This window comes from Calidris pugnax, unplaced genomic scaffold (assembly GCF_001431845.1).
Source record: "Calidris pugnax isolate Ruff unplaced genomic scaffold, ASM143184v1 scaffold24, whole genome shotgun sequence".
In the NCBI taxonomy this organism is placed as follows: Eukaryota; Metazoa; Chordata; class Aves; order Charadriiformes; family Scolopacidae; genus Calidris; species Calidris pugnax.
Window position 1 is genome coordinate 33,201,166 of NW_015090922.1, and position 11,570 is coordinate 33,212,735.

Here is an 11,570-nt window from a genome sequence, read left to right on the forward strand (position 1 = left end):
GGCCTCCAGATAGCCACCATGTTGTGCCGCCTGGCCTCAGCGGGCAGGTGAGAGCTGCGGCGCGGAGGGGGTGGAGAGGGGGAGCCTCATGTCGGTCAAGAGCCCCGCGGCGTGAGGCGGCGGATGGGCTGCCCTTCGCAGCTCCTTCGCGGTCGAGCCGGAGGGGAAGAGGAGGAGGAGGAAGAAGAAGCGGTGCGCTCGCCCCCTTCTCGCCCCCTCAGCGGCTCCCCGCCATTTCGGGTGGTGCCGCCACATCCCTCTTATCTTCGCTACCCAGGGTCGCCGCGCTCGGCCCCTCCTCAGGGCCCTGAGGGTTTTTCTCGTGTTTTGTCCCTGGTTTATGCCAAGGTCACCGGTGGAACATAAAAAGGCCTCAGGAGTTGACCTTCCTCCCGGCACGGCCGTTCTCCCTTCGTGGCCGCGTCTCATGTAAAACGGGGAAGGGTAACTAGGACCTGGGTGGTTTTCTGTGGTGGAGATGGCGGCTGCCCAGCCATCAGGCAGCGTCTAGTTTTCTGGTGCCCACCACAGGGACGCGCATGTGGTGGCCTTCAGGCCAGAGGTTCAGTTCTGGGAACATGGTGACTATGAGGGGTTTTCAGCCTTTTTATTTCCCGGTACGGGGACCCTTTGGGTAGTGAGGGAAGGACATTTCAGGGACGTCTTGGCTGCTGTTGTTAATGAATAAAGATTAGGTGAAGCTTTGTCAACATGTTACTGCTGGCTTTCCGTTCCTACCCCCACCTTGCCCTTGCCTGCATGCATGGGAGGGCCTGGGACTCTTCACTTGGGGGGGCTTGGTTTGAGAAGCTTTAAATTGCAAAGCCCCGTATCTGTGACCTTTACGTGAGTTCATCCTTGCAATTAAGCTATGGAGTGTGTTTGCTTTGAGCTCTTGAAAAATGGAAATTTGACTTCTTTACCTAACGTATCACCCACCCTGTGTACTTAAAGCAGGTAATCATAACAGTTACGGTTTCAGTCAGCTTCAAAGGTAAAGCCCAAGTACTGAATAAGACTACTTTTTTTCTGTTTTTTTTCTCTTCTAGAAGCAGTGCCAAGTTGATAGCACCATTGGGGTGCTTGGTCTCTAGGCAAAAGCACACTCTTCCTGACTTGCCCTATGACTATGGCGCTCTGGAACCTCATATTAATGCAGAGATCATGCAGCTGCACCACAGCAAGCATCATGCCACCTACGTGAACAACCTGAATGTGGCAGAGGAGAAATACAAAGAGGCACTGGCAAAAGGTCTGTATATCCACAGTCAACAGATGAGATAGAAGCTAGTTGATGTAGATGAAACAGGAGAAAAAAACAGCCTTTTTGTTCCAGGGGACATAGTTTCTTTTAAGTTTTGGATTATCTAATTCAAGCTTAATTTTTTCTTTTTTTTTTCTTCAATAAAGTGAAATGCTTTTAGGAACAAGCTTTCATTGTAAGTTTCAGTGGTGCTGATAATTGGAAAATAGGTGTAACTAAAAAGCATGAATTATGTTCTCTGTAGTACTGTAAAACTAGAAGAAAATTCATTGATTTTTAGGGATTTAGGCCATATTTACATTAGTAACTTGAACCAAAGACTCTGTCAATAGGAAACTGCAGTCATTTCACTAAACAAATACTTTGTAATGAAAGGTTAGTAACAAACTTACATAAAGGGAAATTTGTGCACCTTGATGGTTTTCACACCAGATGCTCTGTTAATTGCTGTGGAATAGTCTTAGTTGCCTATTCATGGAGGTAAGACAAGTGTGCAGCTAATGTATCTGATACCTGGTGAAGAAATCTGAATTTTGCTGCTAGTTGTGCCACTGGATCAGATTGAAGGGTCACGGAGGTTGCATGCCAGTGTGAGACACAAAATATACATCAAGCCATTGTGGAATTTTTTTAAAGATCTCTACTTGAATCTTCAGGTATACTGAATTCTATGAAAACTTTACAGTTGTTCTAGCAGGGCTACACTGAACCACATTAAATGCTTTTTCCAAGTCTTTTTTCAGTCTTTCTGTTGGACTGATGAAAATATGTGAGATAACATGTATATCTTTTTAAGAAGGTGGAATATTTTCTGAGTTGTCTTCTGTCACGATGATCTTTCTAAAGAGCATCAATTTATCTCTAAGAAGTGATTACTTTATAGACTCACTTCTTTATGGTTGCCAGGGGGCTTCACAGTGTAGTTTGCCTGGGCTTGGATGAACGTGAGAATTGTCAGTATCTGAATAAACTTGAACCCTGTAGCCCTTGGGAAGTGTACTTGAATAGGGAATGTTAGTTACCTATGAAAGTTTAGAGAATTTTGAGTGCCTGAGTAAGCCTAAAAGTAACTTCTGCAGTCTAAATTAACGAACTAATGAGATTCAGTTAAGAGTCTGGCAAACAATATTGGCTCCTGCCAATGTACTGCCAGTGGTGGATCCAGGAAAGTTGTATTGCAGAGACTTAGTCAGTGCAAACGGAATAGAGGAGGGAACCTCAGCTAAAGAAGTTGGTGTATCTGCTGCTGATGTTACTTATGCTGTTTAATGACCAAGGCTTCAGCCACTAGTGGAGGAAGAATTTCTGTTTAGCAGGAACATTTGCGGTGTTGTGGATCCTTTGAGGTATTTTTTAAAAAAAAAACTATTCTTTGATAGGCTTTTATTGCTTGCTGTTGGAAATGGTGTATGCAGAGGTAGAGGTTAATCTTCCCCTAAGGATTTTGCAGGCATTATTTTGTACTGGTGACGGTCATGCACATCAAAGCAGACAAATATTTGCTTGCAATATTTGTATCTGTGTTTTGGTTTGGCTTTTTTCCCCATAATTGGAATCTATGTCTATTGTGTGTAGTGTTTTGACCCTCATTAGAAAGACTTCTAAGACATGATTTAGGAAAGGGCAAAGTCTGAACTGCCACCTCATTCTGTCAGTATTGTCATTCTTTTTCCATACTCAAAAACTGAGCAAAATCAAAAACCTCTCTGTGCTGCATTTTGGTGTTGAGTTACACAGCGCGTCTCATCACTATCTAATATCTCTTCTGGATAACAGGACCTTGTGGCTTTTGGCTTTTGTTCAGCAATAGAAAGTATTCTTTTTAGATCATCTTCAACATCTTCACCAATCTATATCTGCTTAGAAAAGTGAAATAAAAGCTGTCCTGAGTCAAGTTCCCTTGAATACATTTTCAGCTCATTTGAAAGTCCACATGTGCTTCTGTGATAGGGTCCAGCACATGACTGTTACTTGTTCAGCATAAGCTGGTTCTGATTACTGGTTTATCAAAATGTGCAGGATTGGCTAATTAAAGGATATAAACTTGAAACTTATTTTCAGTGAAAACTTGTGCCTACCAGCATTTTCCCAGCTGTATTCTGACAGTCATGTGAGCTGTGGTGCTTTGGTTACTGCTCTTACAAGAAAACAGATGACTGTCAGTACACTGAGAAGCTGAGCTGACTAGTCTCTGGAGCACCTCTAAGCTGCCCATCTTGGTTTACTGAATTGCCCTCTGTGGCTGTGTTGAGGAGTGTGCTAAGCTGGAGAAAACACCAGGGACTCGGTACACAAATAAATTCCAAGATACTTTTGTTGTAACTTAAGGGCAAGTTATTTTTTTTCCCATTGTCTTTTCCAGTGCAAAGTTCAGCAGGACTGATCTGACAGCACCACAAATACTGTGTTTTAAGGACAATGGTCAAATGCTATCTCTGGTTCCTAGTGGTCCTGGGGAATAGATTCTTCTAAGGAATGGTGGAATAAACAGTGATAAAGACATCCCAGGTTATTTTTGGATTTCTGGCTTGTGATATGTTGTCTGCTCTGGATGAACTTAAAATTGTCATGAAGGCATGCAAAATTCAAGGAAAATGTCCCAAAGGTGCTATTTGAGTGGTTACAAGATGTGTCTCATCCTTAAGTTGATACCTTAATTCAGCAAATAGTGTTTGTACTAACTGCGTTGGATGCTTTGTTCCAGTCCTGTACCTGTCTGGTTTTGTTGCTCTGGGTAGTAGTAGGAGTGGAGATGCAGAGATCATGTTAGCCACAAACTGTTTTTTAACTTACAGATATTTTTCTGAATGGGAAAAAAAAATTAGAGTATATTGCATGTGAAAGTGAATTTGTGTAGGGATGACATTATTCTTAGGAAAAGTTTATAGAAAACTTTAGTTTCTGCATCTTAAGGAAACTTTTTACTCAGTGATCATTTCCAGCAAAACTGAAAATCCATGTGACTGTAATTCATTGTAGCAAAACATTGAATTCTGTATTTTGGGGGGACTATTTTATTTGTATGAAGCTTACCAAGGCTGTTGTAGTTTCTGAAGGGTATTTAAAAGACTTGTAGATGTGGCAGTTAGGGACGTGGTTTGGTGGTGGACTTGGCATTGTTAGGTTTACAGTTGGACTCAATGATCTTAAAGGTCTTTTCCGACCTAAATGATTTTGTGATTCTATTGGGACGAGATGCCGAGAACCTGGAATCCTGTATTAAAACCTTAGTAACAATGTGCTACTGCTTTGTGGCTTGCCTTCCTGTCTGTGTTAAGATGACCCATTTATTGCTATCAGAAGACTTTTACCACTCATTCTTAAAGTGGAGGAAACACTGTCCGTACTGTCTTCTTATTAGAGAGTGAATTGGAGTGGTGGAAAAAGCTTCAAAAACCTATAAAATGTTTCAATTCTTTTAAAAGCCAAAATGGCATTCAAAACACTTGTGTCGAAGTGGTGCAACACCATTTAGAGGCCCAGGGCATCAGTGAATTCTTTAAGGAATATGACATTTTGTGGAGAGGGAGAAAGTACAGGACTGTCTGATCTTGATTTCTGATGCAGGGTTCTGTAATGTGGAGTGAAATGATCTGGGTAACTTATCTCTTCCTGTAAGTACCAAAAAAACCAAAACAAATCAAGAAATAGGAGGGAGAAGAACATTTTGTTTGTGTACATGCTTACTTTACTAACCAGCTGCAGTGAGGATGATGTTTTTATTTACCCATGCATTTTTGTCTTCTGCATCCTTAGGTGATGTTACAGCTCAGGTGTCACTTCAGCCTGCGCTGAAGTTCAACGGTGGGGGCCATATCAATCACACCATCTTCTGGACAAACCTTTCTCCTAATGGAGGAGGAGAACCTAAAGGTTAGTGCTTGTTACAGTGGTTTATTGCATCAGTTTTAATTGACCAGTAGAGCTGATAATCTTTTCTCTCTTTGGAAGAGAGAAAATTCTTTGTTTTTCAGAGTTAATTTGCCTTTCTGTATGACAGTTATCACAATTGTGAGGAATTCAGGGTTTTTTAAATGCAAGCCAGGAGTATAAAAAGCCAGCCCTGTGCTAAGTATTTTTAATTTCTAAAGAGGATAATGTGTACACTGCAAAATACTTGGTTACTGCTATATGTTGTCCTTTCCATCTTCTTATGAGAAAATAGTTGTATCAAGCTGTGCTGATTAAGTTGCCATGTATGTACTCGGTTCACAGAAAGGCCAGAAATGTGCTGCAGGCCACCCAACCTAGTGGCTGGATTTATGTTTCCATTTGAATAGGAATAGTTCAGCAGTTAAAGCCTAAAGGAAGAAATCTCCTTTGGGAGCACAGAGTAGTGATTATCTACAAGTGACCTGCAATTAAAGGCCCTATGATACAGATCTCACAACAGCTGTTGTGGTAAACTTCAGGGTTTTTAAATGAGGTTTATATGCCTCTCTATAAATTGGTGAGCTTCAGGTGCTTTGTACTCTGGTTCAGTGTTCATAGGTGACATCTGCTTGTGACTTTTGACTCTTCTATGGAAGTACAAAGATGCTCTGAAGATGGTCTAGTTAAGACTAGAGCGTAAAGCTTTGAAGCTGAAATTTCAACAAAAGTTCTGATATCAGTCCATTTCTGATAGAGCTTCTTTTCAGATGACATTCTCAGAAAAGATGCTTTAAAGCCTTTATTTTTGTCTCCCAATTTCTAAGAAGTTTCTGTGAAAGGCAGTAAGCCTAAAATACCATCTTTTAGTTTCAACTGAATGGTTTGAGGTTTTTGTAGGAAGCCTGCTAAAGCCTGTTGTAAGATGCACTTGCAGCTATCACCAGGAGATTTTCAAGACCATCTGTCTGAAGGTGGGAGGAATGAAGAGTTCTCCAGCATTGCACTGTATGAAGTTTTCTTACACATGCTAATTAGAAAGCTAATTGGAGAGGAGCATAAACACCTTCAGATTTTGAGCAAACACTTAAATATCTAAAAACTACAAATGTGCTAGGGTAAAGGAGAAAGAAATTAGTTTGGCAAAGTATCGTTACACTAAATAATTCTAGTTTCTGTTCCCTATGCCCCAGACCGGGTTCGCTTAACTGTATAGTACAGAAGGGATCCATTCATGGGGTTGCCTTATCCATATCAAATAGACTATTTAACTGTAGAAGCAGATGTAAATCTAAAATATGGGGGAAGAGGTTAAATACCTCTTACTATGTGTAGGTTCGTTATATTGATATCAAAGATGTCCAAATTTTTTTTGTACTAAGACAAAGAACCCACAGCAACTTTGTGTTGTCCTTTAGATATGTGAATTAACTCTTCACATTCTTTCCTAGTCCTCCTTTGTGGCATTCCCTTTCCCTTTAGACAAGAATGTAAGCACCTGAGTATCCTGTTGGTAACATCCTGGGTGTATCTTTGATGAACAGTATGTTTGACTACTGCACTAATTTCTTGCTTGCCCTCTTAAGTGGGTTGGGACAGAACTGTTAATTAATGATGCAACTACTCTGTCTAGGCACTTCCTTCCCACGGGGCCCGAATGCTTCTGCTCCTCTTCCCTTCTATTTCTAGGTGATGTCTGGAAATTGAAAGATGTTGAGTATCTGACCTTCTGTGATCTTTCTGTGCTTTTTTTTAAAGGAGAATTGATGGAAGCCATCAAGCGCGACTTTGGTTCCTTCGCAAACTTCAAGGAGAAGCTGACAGCTGTATCAGTTGGTGTTCAAGGATCAGGCTGGGGGTGGCTTGGCTATAACAAAGAGCAGGGGCGCCTACAAATAGCAGCTTGTGCAAATCAAGACCCTTTGCAAGGAACAACAGGTCAGCTTTTTTCCTTCTCCTCTGTGTCTCTCTCTAGATTTTATAGGCAAGTGTCTGAGATCTGAAAAGGGGTTTGTGGGCAAATGCTGAGAAGAAATTGCTTGATAAATAGGGCTGTAAAATTAAATATCACTACTAGCAGAAGTGAAGAACAGTTGCAATTTTTAAAACAGCATTTGGAAAGCAGGACTTAAAAACTGTGAAGAGCAGTAGGGTTTAAAATCTGTCTAGTCAAAGGGGAGGTAGATGGGGCACATTGTGAAAGTGTGCTCTCTTAGACAATGGTTTAGTTTAGGATTATTATTTAGGATAATTTCACACCCCACCCCAAAAAAATCCTCATTAAAAATTCAGTGAGAAGGATATTTTAGCACAAAGGCAAGGAAAGTAATTGGACAGTAACCTGTGCTTAAAATATTGGAAGCAAACTGGCATGGCAAGAGATCCCTTCATGATGTAACTTTTCACAAAAATGTTTCCATAACTGTGCAAAAGATTTCAAAAATTACTTTATCTCATTTCAGTTGTGTCTTTAAGGCAGTTCTAGAGAATTCATGGGTGTTTATCAGCTCTTCCAGTTTCTCTGTGTGCGTGTGTATGTGGAGAGCAAACATTGTGTAAAATGTTGAAATAAGCACCCATGTGCTGGAGAGCTCTTTGTCTCGTGCAGATAAATGCTGAGAAATTGGGTACAACTTCGGGATGCAATGTAAGACTTTACATGTAAAGTGTGTTTTCATAGATTTACAAAATTTGTCCTCCTTTTTGTTTTTTTGCAGGTCTCATTCCTCTGCTAGGAATCGATGTATGGGAACATGCTTATTATCTTCAGTATAAAAATGTCCGACCTGATTATTTGAAAGCCATCTGGAATGTGATCAACTGGGAGAATGTGTCTTCAAGATATGCAACTTGCAAAAAGTAGAGTGGAATTCTTGCACAGACTACTAAAATGTCACCACTTCTACTCTGATACCACTCTTGTAGTAGTGCCTGTGGCTTACAAATGAATTGCTTGACTGCAGAAAACACTTAGCTCATCCAACAAAAGCATTTCATAATCAAGCAAGGTGTCTGCTTGTTTAATCCTGTGAGAGATATTTACTTAGATTTTTGAAGCTTTAAACTGTTGTGCAACAAAGGAAGACACTTTAAATAGTCTTTTCCATTGTGTATAGAAACATAGATCACCTTACTGAAGCTTACTGAGGTAATGGATTTCCTTGTTGCACTAAAATACCTAAGTGGAACCATGTACTTCATGTTGCTATAAACAAATAAAATCAAAAAAAGAATGTTCTCTAACTGTCTGTAAGAGACTCGTTTTTAGTGGTAGTTGGTCCAGTTACTTACTTGATTTAAAAATAGTTGGAGAAAAGCCTTTTGTAATTTGTTGTATTACAGGGTATGGAGCTTTCTTACAGATGAAAAAGGTAGGTGAAAGGAGGAATAGGTGTTGCTGTGTCTGCCTGACTTGGCTGTCGTCAGCCAGCCCTACTTTTTCCCGGATCTCTATAGTGAGACCTTCATTTATGATGCACTGACTTACTGATGCACTGACTTTTGAGGTGTTACTTTGCACAAGAGGTTACAGTGCTGCATCAGGCTGAATTGTTCTTCTAGGAACCGAGTGACAGCATGTGATAAGCATTTCATACGCGCTGTTCAAGTTTATCTTAAAACATCTTGTAACTTAAGAGACTGATTGTGTACATATATATTGTCTCTGCATGGCTGTGTTCCTGAAGCAGTTATAACAAGTTAAAGTTAATGCTTGAGGTGGGAATGAAGTACCATCTGGTGTAAAGGATGCCCAAAAGGTCTTGAAAAATGCAAGAAATGGTTGGTATGTTTCGTTTGGTTTGTTTTGTTTTTTTTTTCTAATTCTGTTGCAGGTATTTCGGAGTGGATGCTACTGGATGCACATAGTACCTTGCACATAAGTTTTCTTTGAGCTTTCTTAGTATGATCTAAGTTCAGGATGGATTCTTAGGAAAACAAGGAATAGGCTTACTTCGCCATGCTGCTAGGCTGCTGTTTGAAATATCAACTAAGATTAAGGGGAGAAATGTTTATAAGAAAGAAGTGCTTTTCAGTAGCAGATGCAGGGAGAGAAACTACCACTGCCATAGGAACAGCCTTTAGTCACTAACCAAAGCTGCAGCTGGTGAGATACCTCTGTTGGGAATGAGAGTTGGGCAGACATGGCTTATTTCATATTTAAAGTGTTTCAGGTTTGGTTTTTTTTTTTCTACTGTGAGATATATTTTTGTAGGCCTAGTTCTCATCTCAGATATGAAGCTTGAGCTTCTGCTTAAATCTGGATTGCTTTGAAATCTTGTTTAAAACTTATATCATCATCCTTCATATCCTTGGTTTGCCTCTGAGGGTGTGACAGCAGCGATGAAGGAAAGTAGGTCTATTGGTAATCAGTCTGGCAGCTTTTGATTTCAATTTTTTTTAAAAAAGAAAAAGCCTACTGAAGGGTCTAAGTCTGGAGAGCTGGTGAGTGAAGAGTCACAAAGTCTGCTCAGCTTTTCTTTTGAGAGAGGGAGCCTGGAGCTCTGTGAGCAACCACTAGCATCACATAGATGCGTATAATTTAGCAATTTCTAGGAAAGCTGTCGAAGTGTCTGGGCAGTGAAAGTGCATAAACCTCTTGCTCATCTGTGTGGGGCAGCAAGCTTGGAGCTGCTGCTGCTCTTCAGAACGAGCGTGGAGGTGGGCAGGTGTGTCTCTCCCTGCGTGAACTGAGAAACAGGAGGGTAAGTAATTCCAGCTGATCTCACATGCCCTCTCTGAGTGGCCCGTTACTCAAAAACTAAACCTCTAATGCAGTTTGTTCTACTAGAGCTTCCTAACCCTAATGGTGGAAATAATAGCTGTGTGTGTGGAGTTGTCTCCAGCCTGAACTGTGCAGGGTGTCTCTCAGCAATGAGCATGAAATTGCTTGCAGAATTGATCTGCAGAAGAGGTATAAGAGTTTTCTAACGTCAGGGCTCACTGAATTGGTCTTTGATCGGGGCCAAACAGAAGAGTTGTGTAATTGCTTCCTGACAGTCCCCCTGAGCCTTGGCTTTTGTCAGACCTCGCTTAACGGTGTTGCTCGTGAAGAGGTAATGTGTGTACACACAGTTAATTTGTGTGTAGACCACAATATATTAAACCAAAGAACTTGGAATCATTTGCAAGAGGGGAAGAAAGTGCAGTGTGTAACCCAGATCCTCTTGGAAATGATGATGTGTTATGAGTTGGAAGAACAAAGTGCATCAGGGTGATCCTGTAAGAAACACTTACGGGTGGCAAAGCTGCATTGCTCTAGAGACTTTGGTTTCCTGACTACAACCTGATTGCTTTCCAGACTACAACCAGATTTCAGTGGCTGAACTTTTTTACGGAAACAGATACAGTAGGGTCTCAAAGGGCAATGTGTGGCTGTGAAATGCAAGTGCACTTCCGTGACTTTTTTCTGGCCCGTAAAAAGACATTAGAAGGCCGATACGAACTGCAAAGCGTGTGCGTCCTGCTCTGTGCCAGGGAAGGTGAGTGCCAGGACAGACACACCGGGGTCGGGGCTCTGTCCCGGTCCCCCCGCGGTGGGCAGCGGGTCCCAGCCAGCCCGGGGGGGGGCGCCTCCGTCCCGCTCTTGGAGCAGGAGGGGCTGTAGGTGCTTCTGCCGAGCAGTCAGGAGTGCAAACAGAGAAAAGCTGCTTTTGTCCTCCAGCTTCTGCTTTCCACCACACAATTATTTGTCTCACCTGTATCTAGAGCATGGTTTGTTTTGTTTTTATAAAAAACCCCAAACTGTCTCCAGAAAATACTGCCAGTGACTCAGCTTGTGAGCCTGTAGGCTCTTACAGACATATTTAAACCTCTTCATTTACAGAAGACTTACTTGTCTTTGTTTTGGATTCCAGAATTTAGTTCTTTCTAGTGTAGCAAAATAGGTTTAAAATGCTGCTGTGCCATTCTGCTGACATTTTACGTGTCAGTTGCATTGACCTTAGAATCATAGAATCGTGGAATGGTTTGGGTTGGAAGGGACCTTAAAGATCATCTAGTTCCAACCCCCCCTGCCCTGGGCAGGGACACCTCTCACCAGACCAGGTTATTCAAAGCCCCATCCAGCCTGGCCTTGAACACTTCCAGGGATGGGGCATCCACTATTTCCTGGGCAACCCGTTCCAGTGTCTCACCACCCTCACAGTAAAAAATCTCTTCCTAATATCTAATCTAAATAATCTAATCTAATCTAAATCTCCCCTCTTCCAATTTAAAACCGTTACCCCTTGTCCTGTCACTACACTTCCTGACAAAGAGTCCCTCCCCATCTCTCCTGTAGATTCCCTTCAGATATTGGAAGGCCACTATAAGGTCTCCCCGGAGCCTTCTCTTCTCCAGGCTGAACAACCCCAGCTCTCTCAGAGGTGCTCCATCCCTCTGATCATCTTCATGGCCCTCCACTGGATTCATTCCAGCAGATCCATGTCCTTCCTGT

The 11,570-nt window shown here is 41.7% G+C and overlaps 1 protein-coding gene across 1 annotated transcript; it reads left to right on the forward strand.

Moving 5' to 3' along the window:
- Positions 1–8,377, forward strand: SOD2 (superoxide dismutase 2, mitochondrial). The gene is made up of 5 exons (XM_014951087.1): positions 1–47; positions 1,050–1,252; positions 5,021–5,137; positions 6,893–7,072; positions 7,852–8,377. The coding sequence occupies exons 1-5, from the start codon at positions 19–21 to the stop codon at positions 7,995–7,997; spliced, it is 675 nt and encodes a 224-aa protein (XP_014806573.1). The 5' UTR covers positions 1–18; the 3' UTR covers positions 7,998–8,377.
- The last annotated feature ends 3,193 nt before the right edge of the window (positions 8,378–11,570 follow it).

Bases quoted from the DNA above. Each gene is read 5' to 3' on its own strand.
- SOD2 (XM_014951087.1), top strand. From the start codon at position 19: ATGTTGTGCCGCCTGGCCTCAGCGGGCAG. The intron at 48-1,049 runs GTGAGAGCTGCG...TTTCTCTTCTAG, and splicing joins CGCCTGGCCTCAGCGGGCAG to AAGCAGTGCCAAGTTGATAG. The intron at 1,253-5,020 runs GTCTGTATATCC...CTGCATCCTTAG, and splicing joins CAAAGAGGCACTGGCAAAAG to GTGATGTTACAGCTCAGGTG.